This window comes from Rhinatrema bivittatum, chromosome 2 (genome assembly GCF_901001135.1).
Source record: "Rhinatrema bivittatum chromosome 2, aRhiBiv1.1, whole genome shotgun sequence".
Classification (NCBI taxonomy): Eukaryota; Metazoa; Chordata; class Amphibia; order Gymnophiona; family Rhinatrematidae; genus Rhinatrema; species Rhinatrema bivittatum.
In genome coordinates, this window is record NC_042616.1 from 423,813,558 (window position 1) to 423,837,137 (window position 23,580).

The 23,580-nt window shown below is 48.3% G+C and overlaps 1 protein-coding gene across 1 annotated transcript in view; it reads left to right on the forward strand.

The window, feature by feature from the left end:
* ADSL (adenylosuccinate lyase) overlaps window positions 1–23,580 on the forward strand; it is a 109,137-nt gene that overhangs the window by 76,252 nt on the left and 9,305 nt on the right. The window contains exons 10-11 of the mRNA XM_029590232.1: window positions 15,486–15,576; window positions 18,057–18,146. Of these exons, the coding sequence (XP_029446092.1) occupies window positions 15,486–15,576; window positions 18,057–18,146 (181 nt within the window). The remainder of the gene's footprint in view (window positions 1–15,485; window positions 15,577–18,056; window positions 18,147–23,580) is intronic.

Consider the following 23,580-nt stretch of genomic DNA (forward strand, 5'->3'; position numbering starts at 1 on the left):
ACGCTTCAAAGGCTCCTCCAGACTGAGGGCTGTGGTTCTCAAAGTATGGGGAGATTTTCCATGTATTTTGTTGTGCCCAAGAAGGAGGGCTCCTTTCATCCCATTTTGGATCTCAAGAGGGTCAACAGTCACTTGAAGGTGACTCATTTTCGAATGGAAACCTTACGCTCTGTAATAATGGCAGTGCAGTCAGGGGAATTTTTGACCTCCTTGGATCTGTCAGAGGCTTACCTTCATATTCCCATCTGATTGGAACACCAATGCTTTCTTCGCTTTGCGGTGTTGGGGCATCATTATCAGTTTTGGACGCAGCCTTTTGGTCTCGCCACTGCTCCCAGAACATTTTCCAAGATTATGATGGAAAAGAAGGAATCCTGGTGCATCCATATTTGGACAACTGGTTGATTCAAGCCAAGTCTCAGGAAGAAGCCACCTGGTGACATATAAAGTGATCTCTTTATTGCAGGAGCTTGGTTGGGTGATGAACCTGACCAAGAGCAATCTTCAGCCATGCCAGTCGGAGTATCTGTGGGTTCGGTTCGACACGGTACAGGACAGAGTTTTCCTACCGGAAGTTTGGATCCAGAGATTGATGTCTCAGGTGCATCAGTTGAACACCATATGCCTGATCGTGAGGTCCTACCTACAGGTATTCTGTTTGATGGCAGCTACCCTGGAAGTGGTGCCATGGGCAAGGGTGCATATGCGTCCTCTTCAGTGCTCTTTGCTATCTCATTGGAATCCGTAGTCTCAGGATTATGTGGTTCGGCTCCACTTGCCAATGGAAATCTGCTCCCGCCTCTAGTGGTGGTTGCAGGAGGATCATCTGAGAAAGGGAGTTTCCTTGTCCTCTCCGACCTGCTTGGTACTCATGACAGATGCGAGTTTCCATGGTTGGGGAGCTCACTATCTGGAGTTAACGGCCCAGGGGTGCTGGAATGCCGAAGAGTCCCGCTGGAACATCAATCACCTGGAGGCCTGGGCGGTATGGCTGGCATGCTTGCAGTTCAGCCACAGGCTGTAGAATCAAGCGGTTCACGTGATTTCGGACAACACAATGACAGTGGCCTATATCAGTTGCCAGGGAGGAACTAAGAGCCAGCAAGTGTCGCAGGAAATAGACCAGCTGATGGAATGGGCGGAAGGACATCTGCAGATGATCTCGGCCTCTCAAATTGCAGGAAAAAAAAAGTAAGAACGGACTTTCTCAGCAGAGAGAGTCTGGATCCAAGAGAGTGAGTGTTGTCAGCTGAGGCATTTCAGATGATTGTGGATCTCTGTGGCCTTCCGTTCCTAGACCTGCTGGCGACTTCTCGAAATGCAAAGGTTCTTCACTTCTACAATCTCAGGAGAGATCTGTGGTCCCTGGAATAGATACTCTCATACAGGTCTGGCTGGAAGACAGATTGCCTTATTCCTTTTTTCCATGACCCTTGCTGGGCAGGATAATTTGCAAGAGCGAAGGCCACAGGGGGCTAGTACTCCTGGTGGTGCCGGACTGGCCCAGGCGGCCGTGGTATGCAGATTTGCAATGACTCCTAGAGGAGGCCCCCCTTTATCTTCTGACGCACATGGATCTGTCTCAGCAGGGACCAGTTCTTCATGAGGATCCAACTCTATTCTATCTTATGGTTTGGCCCTTGAGAGGGCTCGCCTGTTAAAGCATGGTTATTCCTCTGCAGTGATTGCCACTTTGCTCCACGCTCGCAAGTTCTGCACTTCCTTGGCCTATGTACGGGTTTCGAAAGTTTTTGAAGCCTGGTATGAGAAACAGGGTGTTCTTCCTGTTTCTAACTGATTAGAAACATAGTCACCCGAAGGAACGGCTCTCTGCAAGACAATGCCTGCAGTTCAGAAATCCGATGTGCAGAACATATAGCCACCAGGAACACAGTCTTCAAAGTCAACAACCATAAGGAAAGGCTACACAGTGTTCTTCCTGTTTCTAACTGATTAGAAACATAGTCACCCGAAGGAACGGCTCTCTGCAAGACAATGCCTGCAGTTCAGAAATCCGATGCGCAGAACATATAGCCACCAGGAACACAGTCTTCAAAGTCAACAACCATAAGGAAAGGCTACACAGTGTTCTTCCTGTTTCTAACTGATTAGAAACATAGTCACCCGAAGGAATCTATAAGATCTAGTCACCCTTTCTTAGCCAAGGTAATGGAAAAATTATTTAACACCAAATTATCAGACTACCTCGAAGACCACAAAATCCTGTTCCCTAACTCAATATGGCTTCCGAAAATCATTAAGTACTGAATCACTACTCATATCACTGACAGATCACCTCATCATGGGTCTCGATAAAGGTCAAGCCTACTTACTGATCCTCTTGACCTCTCGGCAGCATTTGATACAGTTAACCACTCCATCCTCCTAAATCAGTTAGCTAACATCGGCATAACAGGTACAGCACTGGCCTGGTTCAAAACTTTCCTTGGCAACAGAGGCTACAAGGTTAAAATACACAACAAAGAATCACAGCGTTATCCTTCCTCTCTAGGAGTTCCCCAGGGCTCTTCCCTCTCACCCACTCTCTTTAACATTTACTTCCTCCCTCTCTGCCAATTGTTAACCAAACTGAACCTAAAACACTTTCTATACGCAGATGATGTCCAGATCATCATTCCCCTTAAAGAATCCCTTACAAAAACTCTAGAATTCTGGGAAAAGTGCCTTCTAGAAATCAACAGCCTCCTCTCCAGTCTAAACTTAATCCTAAACTCTTCAAAAAGCGAACTCCTTCTCATATCTCCGGAAAACAGTAACATCACTACAAATCCATCAGCCAACCTACAAACATCTCAAGTTAGAGACCTAGGAGCTATCATTGACAATCGGCTAAACCTAAAACCATTTATTAACCAAACTACCAAGGACTGCTTTCATAAACTGCATGTCTTAAAAAGAATAAAACCACTTTTCCACTTGCTCAACTACAGAACAATCCTCCAAGCAATAATCTTCTCTAAGCTAGATTATTGCAATTCTATTTTATTAGGTCTCCCCTCATCTCACACTAAACCTCTTCAGATGGTTCAAAATACAGCTGCAAGAATATTGACAAACACAAGAAGAGATCACATATCTCCAATTCTCAAAGACCTACATTGGCTGCCAATTCACTATAGAATCATATATAAGTCCATCACCTTGATCTACAAAGCTATTCATCAACACTCTCCGCTTAACCTACAAATCCCATTCAAAAAACATACCTCCTCCAGACCCATCAGAGAGTCCTATAGAAAATCTCTACAGGTTCCACCCTCTAAAACATCTCAGCATTTAAGTTTCAGAGACAGGGCTTTCTCCACTGCGGGACCACCTCTATGGAACTCCATTCCACCGGATCTGCAACAGGAACCCTGCCTTCCAACATTCAGGAAAAGACTCAAATCGTGGTTATTTAAGAAAGCCTTCCCAGACCCTAACTGAACCTTTAACTCACCATTAACCGACTCTCTGACCTTACCTTAACATGATAAACATCATCATTGCGATACTCCATTACTTAGTAAATACCATAAATATGTAAATTTGTTCCTTCTGTTAATTTCCTATCGACTCTTCACTGCTCCCAGTTGTGTATTTCCCTGTTTTATTGTAACTGCAATGTTTATTGTAACTGCAATGTTTTTCGTTCCACACCTGTTAGTGTTCTTATTGTTTATTCTTCTTACACCCCTTTGTTAATTGTAAACCGGCATGTTGTGATACCTTTCGCGAATGCCGGTATAGAAAAACACAAAATAAAAAAATAAATAAATGGCAGGAGTAAGGAGGGTGCTCCAGCTTTGCGGGCTACCATAGCTCATTTGATTAAGGAGATGGTCACAGCCACGTATGTGAATGTTGGAAAGCCGTTGCCTACTCAGGTTAGGGCCCGTTCCACTAGGGCTCAGGCAATGTCATGGGCAGAGGCTAGTCTGTTGTCTCCCATCGATATCTGCCGAGCTGGTGGTAATGGGAGCCTTGCGAAAAGAAGGTTTTATCATCTCTAAACTTTGAGGCCCATAAATCTGAACATTGTAATTCAATGAGCTGTATTTCCATATCCTCAATACCCATTCACTGAAACATTGTCAAATCCATGGTGCTGGTATCAAAGATGTCTGGTTGGATTAGAAAGGAAAACATTGGGCCAAAACACTGGAAATCTTGAAATGGAAAAATTACTTACCTAATAATTCTGTTTTCCTCGACTGCCGCATGAGTGTGTCGGTAGTCCTCCTGTGGGGCTCTGGATCCCAAGGGATTATTGGTAAGTGTTCATCCAGTCCCTAGCTTGGGGTACCTAGAATCTTATGTGAGTTCAGTGTTTATGGTTGGTTGAGAACAGTTCTGTTTACCTGTTTTTAATAATTTTTTAATCAAGTTTTTTGCTAGTCTGTTCACAGACAAACTAGCAAGAGAATACTGGCAAGCTGGGGTCACTGCAGGGTTATGTATACTGTGACGTCAGCTTGCTTCATCTCCATCTGCTAGTAGGAGAGCATAAACCCACTGGTCCTGATTATCAGGTAAGTAATTTCTCCATTTGAAAATTAGCTTGGAGGCCGCACAGGCATTTTAAAAATTGCTCTCTTAATACACGTTTTTAAATACAGGGCAGTGAGATGTGCATTTGTAGCTTCAATAGAATGAGGGTCTGATTCAATAAGGCTTTTCTCCAGTTGTGTTTGATAGAAAAAGAAGTTGATGAATCAGGCCCTAAATCACTAAAATCAGACTCTTATTCATGAGACATGGTGGATAAAGTTTTTTTATTTTTTTTTAATGCTCCACCTGTTTATCCATTCTCACCATTTTGAGTACATCAGGTGCTGCTATGCTGCTCATCCTCAGAGCCCTTCTCCCCCTCCAACCCCCTAAAGGCATCACACTGACTTGTGAAAGCAGAGAAACAACACTAAGAGGGAATTCAGGGAAGAAGAGTGTATTAAAATATATAATAGGGAACATGGCTTTAATATAAAAAAATGCCATCTATATTCTAAAAGAGTGTAAGAAATATAGTAAACAAAGAATATTGACAGAAAAATAAGGAAAACTAGGAGTAAGATCAAAAGAGGATGAACTGAAGCAGATTGATATTTTTGAAGTTTCAATCCCATGCTACTGCTTTGTTTTACCAGAAAGAGAAAAAGCCCTGCTCTTAAATAATGCCTAACAATCATCACTTCCCCTACACACAAAACAGGACACACGCTCGATTTAATCTTCGTTAACTCATACATACATTCCACTGACACCCCATCCTGCACTCCCGTCCCGTGGTCAGACCTCTCCCTCATTAAAGCCAACCTATCCATAGAGCAAACATCCACACCCCGACCAACGCACAGCAACACCATACACTTCAGAAAACTCTGCCACAAAGAAGACTTAATCACCTCACTCGCCAACTCCCTTGACAAACTAGACCTATCAAGCGCAGAAGCAGCTCTCTCCACCTGGAACCATCTCACCAATAAAATCGCTAATAAACCATGCCCCCTTACTTCCAAAGAGATAAATCACTCGCACAACAACCAAAAACCCTGGTATTCACCTGAGCTAAAAAAACTTAAACATGACCTTAGAATAAAAGAAAAGAAATGGCGCAAAGACCTCACTCTTAACCATTTGGCCACCTACATATCCTCTCTACACACCTATAGAACCACCATCCTCAACACTAAACGTGACTTATTACGCAATTAAAATTCATAACTATAGTTCAGTGCCAAAACCCTTTTCTCCTATGTAGCCGATCTCACCAAAACCTTACTCCCCCCCCCCCCCCCCCCCCCCCAATCCCCGATGAGGACTCTAAAATCAAATGTGAGGAACTTGCCCACTACTTTAAAGACAAAATTTCAAAACTCATGCTACGCTTCCCCCCCATCCCCCCCAATACAAACTCTTTCCCAAAAAACCCAAATGCTATCTTAGACTCCCTTGAGACCATCTCCTCCACTGAAATTGAAACCATTCTAAAGAAAATGGAACCCCTCATCACACCCATCCAACACAATCCCCACCAAAGCCCTCTTAATGTTCCCGAACACAATAGCTAAACCCTTAGCCGAGACTATCAACTGTTCACTCTCCCTTGGTATAGTCCCGGATTCCTTAAAACAGACCATAGTCAAACCTATCCTAAAAAAACCCAACCTTGACCCTGCTGATCCAGCTAACTACCGGCCCATTTCAAACCTGCCCTTCCTAGCAAAAATCTTGGAAAAAGTTGTTATCACCCAACTCACAGACCACTTAGAAAATCATAATATTTTATTCCCTACCCAATTTGGCTTCTGTAAATTTTTCAGTATGGAAACCCTCCTAATCTCTCTCACAGACACCCTCCTCAAAGGACTAGACCATGGCCACTTCTACATTCTCGCCTTGCTTGACATCTCTTCTGCCTTTGACACCATAAACCACAACATTTTAATTAACTGCCTCACAGAAATGGTTTAAATCTTATCTTAAGAAAAGACACTACAAAGTCAGAATAGGAAACATGGAATCCACACCCATCAAACTAACACAAGGAGTCCCTCAAGGTTCCTCCCTATCCACCCTTTTCAACATCTACCTCCTTCCCCTTTGCCAACTCCTCTCTGATCTGGGCCTCACACACTTTATTTACGCGGACGATGTCCAAATCCTCATCCCCATCACAGAATCCCTCTCCAAATCCCTCCAAACATGGGAAAACTGCCTTACCGCAATAAACCACCTCCTCACAAGCGTTCACCTAGCCCTTAACACATCCAAAATCGAACTCCTCATCATTTCTGCCCACCACAACACAGCACGATCCCCCGATAGCAGCCCCCTTCCCTCTTCAGTATCTTTCTCGCAACATGTACGAGACCTTGGCATCACCATTAACAACCAACTAAACCTAAAAAATTAATCAACTCAACCATAAAAGAGTGTTACTTCAAACTCCATGACCTCAAAAAAACTGAGACCCCTCCTCCATTTTAATGATTTCCGTACAGTCCTTCAGGCCACCATATTTTGTAAAATTGACTACTATAACTCACTACTCCTAGGCCTCCCCGCCACGAACATCAAACCACTACAAATGCTGCAAAACGCATCTGCCAGAATTCTAACTAACACCCGCAAAAAGACCACATCACCCCCATCCTTAAAGACCTCCACTGGCTCCCAATATCTTTCAGAATTCTCTACAAGAATCTCTCAATCATTCACAAAACACTACACAACTGTAATATACATTGGCTAAACGATTCCCTCCGACACCATACCTCCAACCCAACCCGCTAGATCAGCCTACAAAGGAATTCTACACACACCCTCTCCTAAGACCACACACCTCAACTCTACGAAAGAACGAGCACTATCGATTGCAGGACCCACCATCTGGAACTCCATGCCCCCTGACCTATGACAAGAGCAATACACCCAGAAATTTAAAAATACCCCTAAAGACCTGGCTCTTTAAACAGGCATTCCCAGAATAGCGAGCTACTCACTACCTCACATCTTATCAATACCCCGCAGGCAATTAGTTACCTCCTTTTGGTCCCCCCTTTAACTATAAATGACTTATCCCACATCCCCTCAGTGTAAACCTTCCTCTGTTAATAAACCATGCAAGACTCCCCCATGATAAGAATCTATAACCCCACTCTTCTCCCAATTAAAGGAAAATTAGTTTCTTACCTGATAATTTTCGTTCCTGTAGTACCAAGGATCAGTCCAGACACCTGGGTTGTGACTCCGCACCAGCAGATGGAGACAGAGCAAGACTTGTCGGGCACCCTCACATATAGTAAGGCGCCACCCACAGCTCGTCAGTCGTACGAATGTCAAAGCAAAACTGCAATGAAACCAAAACTAACTAACTATACCGCCCCACACTAGGGCCGATTCAACCAAAAACCCTCAGCTGGATCAGAACTTCCAGAACCAGAGGACCAACAACAGATACTGAAAAACAATCGAAACCCACCGAGCGGACTCTTCTTAAACCGAAAACAATACTTGGGCGGGAGCCTGGACTGATCCTTGGTACTACAGGAACGAAAATTATCAGGTAAGAAACTAATTTTCCTTTCCCTGTACGTACCAGGATCAGTCCAGACACCTGGGATGTACCAGAGCTGAACTACCGAGGGAGGGAACCAGAGAGTCCCGCTCGCAGAACTCTCCCCCCGAAACCCCCTGAATCCAGGTTCTGAACATCCAGCCGATAGTGTGGAGCAAAACATATGCCACGACTTCCAAATTGCCGCCCTGCGAAAACTCCAGTGGCGACACGTGCGAAGATTCCGCCCACGAGGTGGACTGAGCTCGCACCAAGTGAGCGCGGAGGCTCACCGGAACAGGCTTACCTTGCAATAGGTACGCAGGAGAAATGGCTGCCCTCAGCCACTGAGAAACAGACACTCGAGAAGCAGCGTCGCCCTGCCTTGAGAAAACGGACACTCGCGAAGCAGCGCCGCCCTGCTTTGGACCCGAAAAACCAAACAAAAAGCTGGTCCGAAACCCGGAAGGATTCGATACCTCCAGATAACGGAGCAGAACTCTGCGGACATCAAGTTTCACCAACACCTTGGCGTCCGGATCAGCCCGCGGGCCCTCAGGAAAGCAGGCCATTCAACAGTCTGGTGCAAAGACAAGCAGACACCACCTTCGGAAGGAACGAAGGAACGGTCTTTAGAGAGACTCCAGAATCCGAGAAGCGCACAAACGGCTCTCGACAAGGTAACGCCTGTAACCTGAAACTCTCCATTGCTACGAGAACAAAACCCACCTGCAGGGTAAGGTCTGTTAGTGTCGCCCTCCTAAAGGCGACGGGCACCGAGCAGAGAGCACCAAATTAAGAGTCCAGGAAGGACAAGATGCCACAACTGAGGCCGCAAATGCGTAGCTCCACGAAGAAAACGCGCCACGTCTGGATGATGAGCCAGCGACCGACCGTGCACCTTTCCTCTGAGACAGCCAAGCGCCGCTACCTGTACTCGGAGGGCGCTGCATGCCTGAAGAAAGCGCGGATATCCGGCACGGATGGTAACCCCGGATTCACTTCACGCGATCTACACCAATCGTCAAACACCGTCCGGACCCGGACGTAGTCAAAAAAACGTAGACCGCTGCCTAGAACTCAGCAAGGTAGCTACCACCGCATCCGACTATCCCTTTGTCTTTAAACGTTTTCTCTCAAAGCCACGCCGCGAGACAGAAGTGAGCCACGTCCTCCAAAGATACCGGACCCCGCGTCCCCCCGAAAATGGAGAGGAGCCTACATTGCTAAGAGCAAGAGGTCCGCGAACCATGGCCGTCGTGACCACTCCGGCACCCCTCTGACCATGACCACCTCCGCCGGATGCAATTCTATTCGACGAAGGACTTTGCCTATCAGAGGCCAGGAAGGGAACATATAGGAGAACGTCCGTGGGCCAAGGGAGTACCAGCGCATCTACCCCTTCGGCTCCTCGTTCTCACCGTCGACTGAAGAATCGGGGAGCCTTGGCATTCTGACCTGTGGCCATCAAATCCATGTGTGGCGTTCCCCACCTTTGGCAACTTAGGTGGTAAGCCATCTCCGGCAGTTCCCACTCCCCGGGTCCAACCGAGGCCAACTGAGGAAAACCGCTTGGACATTGTCCACTCCTGCGATGTGGGACGCCGTGATGTTGATCAGATTTCTTTCCGCCCAGAGCATTAGCAGCCACGCCTGCTCCGCCATCGCACGGCTCTTCGTACCGCCCTGGTGATTGATATACGCCACTGTGGACGCATTGTCCGACAACACTTTGACCGAAGTCCCCCGGTGCAAAGGGAGGAACGACTGTAGCGCCCAACGTGACCGGTCTGGTCTGCAAGCAAGTGATGGACCACTGTGACTGTGCCTTGGACCACTGTCCCTGCACCGAGCGGCCCCCGCAAGACCGCCCCCCAGCCGGATAAGCTGGCATCCATGGCGACTACCGTCCAGGCGGGCATGAGCAGAGACACTCCGCGTGTCAAATTGTTGATTTTGAGCCACCACTGCAAACTGGACCTCGCCTGATCCGTGAGCGGGAGGGGAAGAGAAAACTCCTCGGACACCGGCCTCCAGCGGGAGAGCAATGTGGATTGCAATGGACGTAGATGAGCGCCCGCCCAAGGGACTAGCGCCCCCAATGACGCCATCGATCCCAACACCATCAGGTAATCGCACACCTGCGGAATCCGGAGGGACAGGCCGGCTCACCTGACCCTGCGGCCTGCAGACCCGCTCCATGGACAGAAACACCCTGCCTTGCGTCGTGTCGAACAGCGCTCCCAAGTAAGCCAGGGTTTGGGTGGGGACCAGCCGGCTTTTGGCGAGATAGACCACCCATCCGAGCGACTGCAAGAGCTGCAGGACTCTGTCGACTGCCTGTCGGCACTGCATTTCGGATTTGGCTCGAACCAGCCAATCGTCCAAGTAGGGGCGTGCGTTTAAGGCACGGCTGAAGTCCCGATGTGAGGTAAGCCTCCGTCAGATCCAGCGACGGGCGTGCGTTGAAGGCACGGCCGAATTCCCGATGTGAGGTAAGCCTCCGTCAGAGCCAGCGATGCCAGGAATTCCCCTGGTCGAACCGAAGCTATGACTGAGCGGACCGTCTCCATTTGGGATCGAGGGACGCGGAGTCATCTGTTGACTCCGTTGAGGTCCAGGATGGGTCAGAAAGTGCCCCCCTTCTTTGGCACTATGAAGTAAATGGGATACCGGCCCAGATGACGCTGTCCCGGAGGCACGGGAACTACCGCGCCCAGGTCTTCTAGGCATCGCAGCGTATCCCGGACTGCCAACGCTTGATGCCTCCCTTGTAAGGGGACACCAGAACTATATCCGCCGGAACCCGAGCAAAATGTAACGCGTAACCGTGTCTTATCACGCTGAGGACCCACTGGTCCATGATTATCCTGGCCCGTTCCCCGTAAAACCGCGCCAACCTGGTTCCTACCTCCGGTGTAACCGATGGAGCCAGCTGCGGGGAAGGGGCCCTCCGCATTTCATTGGGCGGGCTTCGGACCGGTCCCTGAGGAGGAACCGCCTTGCCGTCCAAATGTCCTTCCTCGAAAAGACTGGGACCAGGACGACCGTCGAGAGGAACTAAATCTATACGGGGCCCCCGACGACCTCTGTGGCCGCGACTTCCTGGGCCCCCCCAACGCGGGACCTATTGGAAAACGAAGTCTGGGCCCTGTATCTGTCCTCCGGCAACTAGAACGCCCGGTTTTCTCCAAGGGACTGCATCAGGTCGTCCAGTTGCTTGCCAAGTAACAACTGCCCCTTAAAAGAGAGCAAGCCTAGATGTGCCTGGGAGATCCATCCACCGCTAAATACGGAGCCACAGGAGACATTGGGCCGAAATTGCCGAGACCATGGCTCTAGCCGAAGGCCGCAGAAGGTCGTGCATCGCCTCCGCGCTGTACTCGATAACCGCCACCAAGTTGTCCGCTTGCGCCGCCTCCTCACCCGAGAGGCTCGCCTTGGCCTGAGCACCGGAGCCCAGCGCAAGCCAGCTCTCAGGGCAAATACTACCAATAGCCGCCCGGACTTTGCCTATTAGAGGCCAGTACGCCCAAAGCCGAAACTCCAAAGACTTTCTTGAGCTGAGTCTCCAGCTTTCTGTCTTGGATATCCTTGAGCGTCGAGGCCCCCGTCACCGGAATCGTCGACCGTTTAGTGACCACCAAAACCGCTGCGTCCACTCGTGGAAGACGCGGGGAATCCAGCGCGTCCTCCGGCAACGGGTACAGCTATCCACAGCTTTACTAACCTTGAAGCCCAACTCCGGGGTGGGTCCCGTCAGGCCCAACAGCACCGGGTCTATCGTGGTAAATCCTTTGTAGGCTCCATGGGTGGAGCATGCACACCCACCTACAGGAGAATAGCCGGAATAAGCGGTGCGAGCTCCTCCTTCCGGAACAAGCGCACCACCTTGGGGTCGGCACCCTCCACCGCAGGGGTGCCCTTACTGTGCCCCGCGTGGATCGTATCCACGTCCGCATGCGCACCGTCGTCCCGCGGGGCCCCTAAATCAGGGTCTACGTCCCCGGATGAAGCCAATGCAAAGTTGGTCTCCCGGGGGCCCCCGCGGCTCGAGCGCCGCTCTAAGCGGGTCCACGGGTCTCTGGGGACCCTCCCCCGCTCGCTTCTTCTGGGGATCAGACCGACCCTTTGACCGACGATCCCTTCCGTTTTGAGCATAAATCTATTTATTTATGTATCTCTTTTTTTTTTTTTTTAATTTACTTCAAGGCACCGCGAGGGCCGACGAAAACGAGGCCTCAGAGTCGGAGGAGGCCTCCTCCTGACTCCGAACCGCCGAAGGAGCAGCCCCCCCGCGGGGGATCCCCCCCGGGGTCCCGCTGCTGGGGAGACAACGCCGGCGGCATGCCGCCATTTTCCACCGCCCGCCGCGTGGCCTCCCTTACGGACCCTAAAATGGCCGCCGTTCCCGCGCTGAGCGGGGACAGGTCGGCCCTGCCTTCTCCTTCAGGAGCAGCGCGCGGCGGCGATCGCGGTCGAGCGCGAACCCCCCGACCGCCGGACGGCCCTTCACCGCCCGATAGAACAAGAAAAACAAAGCCCCCCGCGCGCGGCCCGAAACGCCCCTCGGCAAGCACCGCACCGGCCCGGACCGCCGCAGCCGCCAAGAGGCCAGAGAAAATCAAAAACGGCCGCGGAACGCTCCCACTGCAAAACCAAAGCCAACCTCACAGACGGCAAAAACGGCAAGAAAGAAAACAAAGTCACTTTTTTTTTTTTTTCTCTACCTGTCCGCTGACCTTGGTCCTGAAGTGTCCGGTCCAGCGGGGGTGAGTGAACCGGGCTCCCCGGTGTCACCCCCGGCGCTGCTGCCAGAGACAGGCCGGGTCCTCAACCCTCAGCAGCGGCCTCGACCAGGGAGGGGTAGTCCCCTCAGGACCTCGCAACCCCCCTGGGAGGCTTTCAGGACAAGCGAAGCCTTTCTATAACTCTCCTTTTTTTTTTTTCTTTTTCTTTTTAATAATCCAAACGATTAAACCAAATTAAACCAAATCCAACAACCCTGACTAGCTAAACAACTACCCAGGGATCCTCAGAGCCTGTGGGTGAACCTGCCCCATCTGCTGGAGACAGAGAAAGACTGACGAGCTGTGGGTGGCGCCTTACTATATGTGAGGGTGCCCGACAAGTCTTGCTCTGTCTCCATCTGCTGGTGCGGAGTCACAACCCAGGTGTCTGGACTGATCCTGGTACGTACAGGGAATTATATAATGCCACCACTGGCTCCATGAAAGCCTCATTAGCTTACTTTGTCATTGTATTTTCCATTACATTTTACTTTGGTATCTTGTTAAGTTCCTCAATAATCCCATATTGTATCTTCTCTCTTATTATCTTGTTCCTATGATATTTCTTCCTTTCACGTTACCCTCACTATGTTCCATGTATTGCGTTAAGTTCCATGTAAACCGATATGATGTACCTACGAATACCGGTATATGAAAAGCTTTTAAATAAATAAAATAAACAAACATTCACTACAGTTCCATCACAGTTAAATGAAACCGAAAGCAGGTTTATATGGATTGTGTTTTATACATTCTAAACTTTTCAGTTGAAAGAAAAAAAGTACAAGCACATTTAGTCCTTTGCCTGCCAATGCTTGTCTTATGGTGTTACGTTAGATTTTTTGCTCTCCGTTGGATCTCACCATTCAAGCAGTTGCCCAAACATGGTCAGCTGAAAAGATTTGAGCTCAGTTAACTGATGTCTCTTTAGCCAAACTTAACTATAACTCAGTGCCTGGCCCTGGGATTGACTTGCACGAGGGCTGGACAGGAGGCAGAAAGGGAGGAGACGGATCTGATTGTGGGAATGAGAAGAGAAATTGTTCAGTAAAACTCTGCTAGGGCGGCTAGGTGTCCTGCTTTATAAGCAACTCTTTTATATCCTTTTTAAGCAAGACTCAGGACACACAGTTTTCCTGCTTTTCAATCTGGCCGTACAAGGAAAAAGAGATTTCACTGACATGGGCAGATCTAGGATGTTATAAAAGAGGGGGGGGGGTACAGATGTTGTGCACCCATCATCCCCTTCTACTTCCCCCCACCCCTTTCCTCTTCTGCTCTTTTTCTTCCTCTTGGTGCCCCCTCCTTCCACGTCTGTTTCCATCTCTCCCACACAACCCCTCTTCTCCCTCAGGTACCTCCATGTCCCGTCCTCCCTACATTCATCACCGTGTCCCCATATTCCTTCCCATTGACTGTCTCCAGGATTCTCTTCATCTCATCCCTCCTCACCTCTCTCTGCTCTTGGATTCCTCTCTGTCTCTCCCCTCCTTTCTCTTAGGTTCTTCTGCATTTTGAGTTCAATATGTCAAAAATACTGTGGCTCGTATTTTATTGGGCATAAGACTCTCAAGACCACATTATCCCAGCACTCAAATGTCTTCCTTGGCTTCCTGTCATTTTTCAGGTGACATTTAAAGGACTTTATATTTTAGAGTGCTTTTTAAGACCAGCCCTCTGTATTTGAGGACAGACTTCACCTTGTATGCTCCAAGTAGGTCTCTCTATTCTGCTAAGAATACTCTGCTGTGTATTTCTTCTGTCTCTGATGTATCTTGAGATGAATACAAAAGGTTTCTCATGCTATGCAAATATCAGGCTCTTTGGAAAATGTGTAAAGCTTGTTTTTTCATGGCTTTTTAACATTAGTTTTTTCTCTTTTGTGGAACTTTACATTCATTTGTACCCCCTATGTTTTAGGAGGGATTTTGGATCTTTGGCTTGCTTGCCTTTTGAGGATATGCTTTTTATTTTCAGGAGTCCCAGGGTCTTTTAGTATTCTGTGTGTGATGACCCTATCGTTTTTGAGCAGAACTTGATTTATTGCTGGTCTTTTTATCTTCATTATGATTATATATATTTGTTATGTTGTGTACCATTTATTGTTTCTTACCATGTTTTATGCCACCTAGAGCCCATTTTTAGGATAGGTGGCTTAAAAATGCAAATAAATAAATTTTCCCTCTCCTTTATCCCCAGGTTCCTCTCTTTATTTCCTGAATACCTCTCCTTCAGATTCTTACCAGTTTCTTGGGGTACAGTATTATGGGCAGAGTAGTGACAAGCTTAGCAGGGTGTGGATTTGGTGGGATTTTAGCCGATGAGCCCTTCATTTTGTAATCGGGAAACGTAGGAGGGACAGCCATAAAGATTGGGAGTGCTTACTGTGGCTCCAGCCTGCCGCTGATTTATTTATTTATTTAGCTGATCTGACTGCCAGGGAGGCGTGGAGACAAAGGGAGGTCAGCCATTTAAATGTGGTAATGTTTTTGATACAGCTTTTAGCTGTCCCTATATTTGGAACATTCACCAGTGGCCACTCTAATGTGTACATTGGAGCACTGAGAGGAGTGCCAGCAAGTGGGTAGTGCTGCAGGGAACAACCAGAACTGATGGAGCTGCTTTTTTTCTCCTAGGCGCATCTGTTTAGCGGAAGCCTTCCTCACAGCAGATATTGTCCTGACCACGATGCAGAACATCACAGAGGGCTTGGTAGTTTATCCCAAGGTGAGGGAGAAGCTGCACTGGTCCACCTGTATTCAAATTGAACCTTTCAGTATAAAACTGCAGAGTCATCACACACATGGGTACAAGACGATGGACCTCCTGAAAACTGAAAGAGATAATAGAGACCTAAAAAAACACAAGCAGCCCCTTCTGGTGGTAAACCATGAGAACAGCACTTCACAACAGTGACAATTGTTTAAACCACAGGAATGACCAGATTTTATGCTATCCATTCATCTACACCCATTCTCCACTGACAAACAGGACTGAATTAGCCATGATATGTGGGTGATGTCATCTGATGGCACCAAACAGACCCTTCTTTCTTAGCTCATAGCTTAGCCGCTGCTCATGCTTTGCCCCTCGTGAGTGCTTCATGAGCATCAGCACAGATGTGTACCCTATCTCTTAATTAACATCTTCAGTTTTATAACTTTTTCAATTACTATGTTGCCTTGCTGCCTTGGCAGCCCCCCAAACAGCACTTTTCAGTTCTATAAAAAGTAATAATACTTCTCGGAAGAGGTCTGGCACGAAGGAACCCTCAAAGGTAAACTGCAAATGGGCAGAATTACACACGACTCTCAAACACAGTATGAAACATTAAACAACGTGAATGAAAGCCAATATTTCTTTATTATACAATAATACAAAACATCAATATTAGTTAAATACCCAGCATTACTCACATATCCCCCATTCACACCACATTCATACACCCATCCCTAATAAAATGACACTTTTGAATGATATTTATATATTCTATTGTATATAAATTGAAAGTCTGAATACAAAAATGAAGGTAGAAGAAAACTTGTACAAACTCAAAAAGAACAATATGCAAGGCAGCAGTATAGATGGAACATTCAGCTACCCCATAAAGGCAGCAAAACTCTTATACAAATGCAAAAACCACAGTATATAATATCCTTTTTTACTTTTTTCAAATCATTCAATCAGTACTGACAAGAGTGACCAAACTTTCTGAAGAAAGACAGAAAAGGCAAAAAGACATAGCAGTGATGGTATAACTGAGAGTGGAAAGACCAAGCCAGAGTTTGTGGCAATGTAATAGTAACGATTATATCGATGTAAGCCATTGAATGATTTGAAAAAAGTAACAAAGGATATTATATATTGTGTTTTTTGCATTTGTATAAGATTTTTGCTGCCTTTATGGGTTGAGTAATATTGATTTTTTGTATTATTGTATAATAAAGAAATATTGGCTCTCATTCACTTTGTTTAACGAAGAAACCCTCACCATCAGTAGCTTCAAAGACTGTGTATGTGGTAGGAAAATGTCCATTACTGATGGACATGACATTTGTTGCAGGTACCTAGGACCAAACCACGTACAGTCTTAACTGCTATCACTGTAACTGGTTGTCTTTGTGCTCCCAGAAGTCCAGAGCCTGGAAGATGGAGAAACTGTGTGAGTCTCTGAAGAGCCGCAGCCATTCCTCACCTTGGAGCTCTTCAGGAGCCAAGTTGAGCATGAAGGTTCGAAAAGCCCTTCATACCTTGGACTGTAAAAGAGCTTTGGTTTACTATTGGAAAAGAACTCTGCCACATCATCAGGCCTCGCAACTATTCGCCTCTTTCGATCCTAACCATCTGGGCAAGGCAATCGCCAAAAGCACTTTGTCCAATTGGCTAGCAGACCATATTGTGCATTGCTATATGCTAGCAGGCCTCCAGATTAGACTCAATTAGGGCTCATCATGTGAGAGCCATGGCTGCATTAATGGCTCATCTGCAAGCCTCGCCTATTGAAGACATTTGTAAAGCTGCAACTTGGTTGTCACTTGAAGGCTTTATGTGCCATTACTGTTTGGACAATCTATCAAAGAGCGACAGTAAATTTGTCAAGCAGTTTTGAATAGCTTGTGCACCCAGTAGTCTACTTTGCATGGTGGTGTGAGTGGCTTATTTGGTAAGGGTTCCACCGCAACCCTCAGTTTGGGACTCCTCACTTGTCATGGCTAATTCAGCCCTGCTTATTGATGGAGAAAGCAAGTTTGCTTATCGTAAACAGCGTTCTCCATAGACAGCAGGAATATTAAGATTTAAGATTATTAATTATTTTGAATTAGCCATGCTAAATACCCACCCTCCTTCCTGGAGAATCTACTACCTAGCTGTAAAATCGATTGCGGCACTCACAAGACAAAGCCCAAGTGGGAACTCCCGTGCATCTTCAATAGAAGAAAAGCTATATGAGCTAAGAGAGAAGGGTCAGTTTGGTGCTGTCAGATGATGTTGTGACTAATTCATCCTGTTGTCTGCAGAGAACACCATTTACAGTAAGAAAACTTGCTTTTTATCACTACCGTGTGACTGACTGACATGGAGCTAAGTTACAGGGCTTCTTATACATCGCAGACTAAGCTTTATCGCTTTCAGTGCTAATGTGTTATTTATTTTTCTACTCTTTCTTTTGTTATCGTTGTCCCGGAACCCATATGCCTATTGTCTAGGTGATTGAAAGACGCATCCGCCAGGAACTGCCCTTCATGGCCACTGAGAACATTATCATGGCTATAGTGAAAGCCGGGGGGAACCGCCAGGTACTTTCTGCACCCATTCGTCCTCCTTTTTTGGATGCTTCCACTCATTCTGCATTCTTGTGACCCATGGTATAGTGCAGTGGGTTCTCAATCTAGTCCTCGGGACACATATAGCCAATCAGGTTTTTAGGATTTTCACAATGAATATGCATGAGATGGATTTGCAAACAAAGGAGGATATTCTGAAAGTCTGACTGGCTAGGTGTGTCCCAAGGTCTGGGATGAGAACCCTGGTCTAAAGACATGTCTTAATTTTTGTCCTTTACGGTCCATGAGAAGCTCTATTGTTCAAATTATTGTTTGCCTGCAACATATCTAAGTTTGTCCCTAAACTTTTAGATGGCAGTAGTAATCTTTTATGGAATCTTGAGACAGATAGTGATATGTTTAAAAGCACTTCCCTGTACGTACCCGGATCAGTCCAGACCATGGGTTATGCCTCTTTTCCAGCAGGTGGAGACGGAGAAAAACTTGAAAGGCACCCATAGTTAAGCTGGTGTACCTCCTGCATCCCTTCAGTATTTCTCTGTCTCCAGCAAATGGAGGTCGTGCAAACCCTGCAGTCCTGTCCTGTTTCTGGGGTTTAGGCTATCCCTTAAAAGTAACTAAGAGTGAACTAGCTATAAGTTGTGAATCAAGCAAGTTTAAAAAAAAAAAAAAAAAACAAAAGAAGAAGACAGAAAAAGTTATTCTGCAGAGTTCCCTATCCTCCCAGGGGGTTGTTAGATCCTGCAGGGTCATCCTCTCTGGTGGCAGGTTACTGGAGCTGGGGCTGGTAACCCCGCGGGGCTCCAGACAGGTAAGGAGCAGGGGAAGAGATTACTGGTGGTCCAGTCCCTCTCTTACCTCAAGCTATTCCTGAGCATTATGTAAAAAAAAAAAAAAATTCTCTTTTTTGGTCTGCTGCAATCCAGGACCCCTTCCCATCAGAATTGCCGCATTTTTGACGAATTTTGCCGCGTTTTTCGGGCCGTTCCTCCCCCCCTCCTCACGATGCCACGGCCATCTGTATGTGTGGCATGAGGAGAACCAGCTGCGCGGCTTTCTAGGGCTGGTGTTTGCTCCCGCTGCCTCCCTGGAGGGGAAGGCGGTTCTTTTACAGGGTCTGCAGCAGTAACCAAGCCTCGAGGGGCTTCAAAACGCTCTGCTCCAAGGGAGCTTCAGGCTGATCCTTTCTCCCTCAGTGCAGGGACGGCGGCCTCTTAAGCACATTTTCTGCAGCTCAGGTAAAGGCTATGGGGGAGGGGGAGCTTCCCCCAGCACTGTCTCTGGTCCCTGCTAGTCCTGATGTTACTTTAGATCAGGACCAGGATTTTTTGCAGGAGGATCCTGTTTTCCCAGGGGGACAGTATGTTGATTCTGATTCTTTTTCTTTAGATTTTGTCCTCCTTATGCATAAAGCATTTTTTGCTTCCAGGTCTCCACAAGGTGGTGCTTTGCCCACGATACCTGCGCAGGGACCACCCCCCAAAGTAGCCAAGCGCACGGATGTTCCCGTGTCTCTACGGGTTGCGAAGTTAAAAGACGTTGTGGCTTCAGGAGGCTCAGCCGCTCCGGTGGTGCTGGGCAGTGCGGCTGCAGTTGCAGGGGGCCTCTCCTTCCCCCCGCCCCCCCTGCGGCGGGGGGGGGGGGGGTTTGGATGATGAGCCGGAGAAACAGACCCCCTTGACTGGCGATGACCCTCAGGTGGTCCCCCTATTCCAGAGAGAGCAATTAGAACCTCTCATTCCGGCAGTTCTTTCTGAGCTCGGGGTGGGAGCCGCCCCCGCATGCTCCGCCGCAGGACTCTGTGGATGCAGTCCTGGCAGGATTACGAACGCCGACCCGGGTTTTTCCCGTCCATCACATGCTTCAGCAGCTCATGGCCAGGGAGTGGGATGCTCCAGATGCTGGTTTGCGGGTTGGTCAAGCTATGGATAAGCTTTACTCGCTAGTGGATGAGTTCCTGGAACTCCTACGGTCCCCTAAGGTAGATGCTTCAGTTTCGGCTGCTATTCCAGTCTCAGGCTCGGCGGCTCTCAAGGACCTTCAGGACCGCAAGCTGGAAGTACTGCTTAAACTCATTTTTGAGGTGTTGGCCCTGGCTATCGGGCAGCGGTGTATAGCAGCTATATGCTGCGTGCGAGCCTGCGCTGGGTACAGCAATTGCTGACGTCCAGAGAAGATCTTCCTCCGGATGAATTGGAGCAGGCACAGCATTAGGAAGCTGTGGTGGCATATGGGGCGGATGTGCTGTATGACCTGCTCCGTACTTCCTCTCGCACCATGTCATCGGAAGTGTCCGCAAGATGGCTTTTGTGGCTTCGCAACAGGTCAGTGGATGTTTCATCCAAGGCTCAGCTTGGTGCTATTCCAGTTAAAGGTGTTTTTTTATTCGGAAAGGATTTGGAGCAGGTGATAAAGTCTCTGGGGGAAAACAAAGTTCACAAGTTACCAGAGGAAAAACAGAGACCCTCCAGAGGGTTTCCATTATCCCCCCTCTCTTTTTCGGGGACAGCGGAGGTTTCAGCAGAACAGGCAAGAAGCAGCCGTACAGCACCAACTGGTGGCCAGGAACCAAACCTGGTCCTCGTCCTTTCGGGGATGCAGAGACACCCGAGAGGGTGGTTCTTCAGCCTCTCTTGCCTCCAAGACTACACAATGAGACGCAGCGGGCCAAACCTCTTATCCCTTGGGTAGGGGGTTGCCTGTCCCGATTTTACAAGGCATGGACCAGAATTACTTCCGATCAGTGGGTGCTAAGCATAATTGAACGAGGCTACGCTTTGGAATTTGCTCGGCCTCTCAGATACTTTTACTTAATATCTCCATGCGGTTCACAGGTCAAACGGCAGATTGTTTGTCAGACTCTCAAACGTATTTTGGCTCTGGGAGCGGTAAAGCCGGTCCCTCCTCACCACTGGAGGACAGGAAGGTACTCCATTTACTTTGTAGTTCCAAAGAAAGAAGGGACCTTCCGGCCAAATTTGGACCTCAAAAAGGTAAACAAAGCTCTCAAGGTGCCACATTTTTGCATGGAGTCTGAATTCAGTCATTGCGGCGGTACGCAAGGGAGAATTTCTGGCCTCTCTGGATCTGATGGAGGCATACTTGCACATTCCCATTCACGAGGATCATCAGAAGTTCCTTCGCTTTATGGTCCTGGGAATGCATTACCAATTCTGCGCTCTGCTGTTCGGTCTCGCGACCACACCTCGTACATTCACCAAGGTCATGGTGGTGGTGGCAGCGGCGTTTCTTCTGAGACCAGGCCTCCTCATTCATCCCTACCTGTACGAAGGGCAAAGTCAAGGGATTGTTGTGTGGAAGCAATCCGCAAGGTGACCACTCTTTTTTGGAATCCCTCGGATGGGTAATCAATCAGGTCAAGAGCAACCTGGTTCCCTGTACATACCCGGATCAGTCCAGACCGTGGGTTGAGCCTCCTGTCCAGCAGATGGAGACAGACAAAAACTGAAAGGGTATCCTATATCAGGACAGAGCCTACCCTGCATCCCTTCAGTATTTGTCTGTAGCAGATGCAGGCAGCTGAACCTGCGGCTCCCTTCCTTTTCTCAATTTCTTTTTACCTGTGAGATTGTTCCTTCTCCTGTGTTGTTGTCTATCAGATCAAGCAAGTATTACCTTATTTCTGAAAAAAAATAAATAAAAGGTAAAAAAATTCAAAACTCCTGCTTTGGGAGACAGCTCTGTCTTCCCGCTCTTAGGGGATCCTAGGGGGGTTTGCCCCTTGTTATACAGCCTAGGACCCCTTTTCCTGGTGACCTGCTTGTCTGCTGGGGGGATACTGGTGGTCCAGTCACTCCCCCTCCTTGCCTGTGCTGCCTTACAGGATTTAACAGGGAAGCTCAATTCCCCTGCCTTCATTTAAGTTTACAAAAAAAAAAAAGGCAAGAGACAAGCGACTTCAGCACCTTTTGTGCACGGATAGCAGCACAGCAGGGTGCGTTCTCCTGCCTCTGCTGCTGGGGCAGCACAACTCAGCTGATTCTTCCTCCCCTGCTTTTCTAACCTGCCTTCATGCCACAATCCAGTGGCTGTCTAGCCTGCGGGGAGCCTGCGATTCGGCTCTCCTGTGACGCTCTGCTCTCACTGTTTGCCCCTCCGCGGCTGCAACTAAATCGATAGCCCGGACTCATCCCCCCAAATGCGTGACTAGGCCATCCTCGTCTCAGAAAACCATGGGAACGGTGGCCATTTTGGGGGCGGGTTTTTCTTCAGACTCCGGTCTGCAGGGCTCAGGAGAGCCAGTTTTAACTATTTCATCGCCGGATTTCAGCCCAGTTAGAGCCCCAGAGAGGGATTTTGATCCTTCTCCCTCTCCCTCCATGACCAGGAAATCCAGACCTTGTTTTTCCACAGAGTTTGTGCTGTTAATCCACAAATCATATCTAGCTATTCCCTGTACGTACCAGGATCAGGGCAGACAGGCTGCTCCGCAGCCCCCTCCCATTCCGTATGTGCAGGGCTCGGTCAGGGTCAGGGTGGTGCCGGGCCCTTTGGCCCCCTAGATCCCCCGTAGCCGGCTGCAGTTCCTGATCTCAATCAGGACTCTGACTTTATCCCGGGTCCTCCGCTTGAGGGTGATGACCTGCATGTTCTCTGTTTGTTCCAAAGGGAGGAGCTGGATCCCCTCATTCCCTTTATTTTACAAGAACTGGGAATTGATGTGCCACCTGACGATACTGTTTCAGCTGCTATGCCAGCTAATGTGGACCCAGTCCTGGCGGGACTTAGGGCTCCTCCGCGTACGTTCCCGTTCCATCCTATGCACAAGCTGCTGCTCCTTCGGGAATGGGAGTCCCCTGAAGCGAGCCTCCGAGTAGGGAGAGCAGTGGACAAGCTCTAGCCCATCCCTGATGAATGCCTGGACATGCTTAAAGTTCCCAAGGTGGATTCTTCAGTCTCCGCTGTCATCAAGCACACCACCATCCCAGTGGTGGGAGCCACGGTGTTGAAAGATGTTCAGGACCGCAAACTCAAGCTTTATCTCAAGCGCATCTTTGAAGTCTTGGCCTTAGGAGTCCAGGCGACAATCTGCAGCAGTCTCATGCAGCGGGCAAGCTTCACTGTCTTTCAAGGGTCGACTCTTATTTGGAGAGTACCTCGAACAGTTGATGCAGTCTCTTGGGGATAATAAAGGCCTAAGGTTCCCAGAGGATAAACCTAAGGGCAAGAGGTTTTTTCAGGTGCGTTTTTGGCTAGATAGGAGGACTTGGCCATGAAGACTTGTTTCTGGGCTCCAAAGGCAGTTTTCTCTTCGAGGGCAGTCCAAGGGTCATTCCTTTCGGGGTGCTTGAAGGCCATTCCGAGGCGCCGCTGGAGAAAGTGCTTCCAGTTTTAAGTCCTCGCAATGAGGTGAGGCTGGTCCACTCCTTCGTTCCTATTATAGGAGGTCACCTGGCGAGGTTATACAAGGAGTGGACCAGTATTA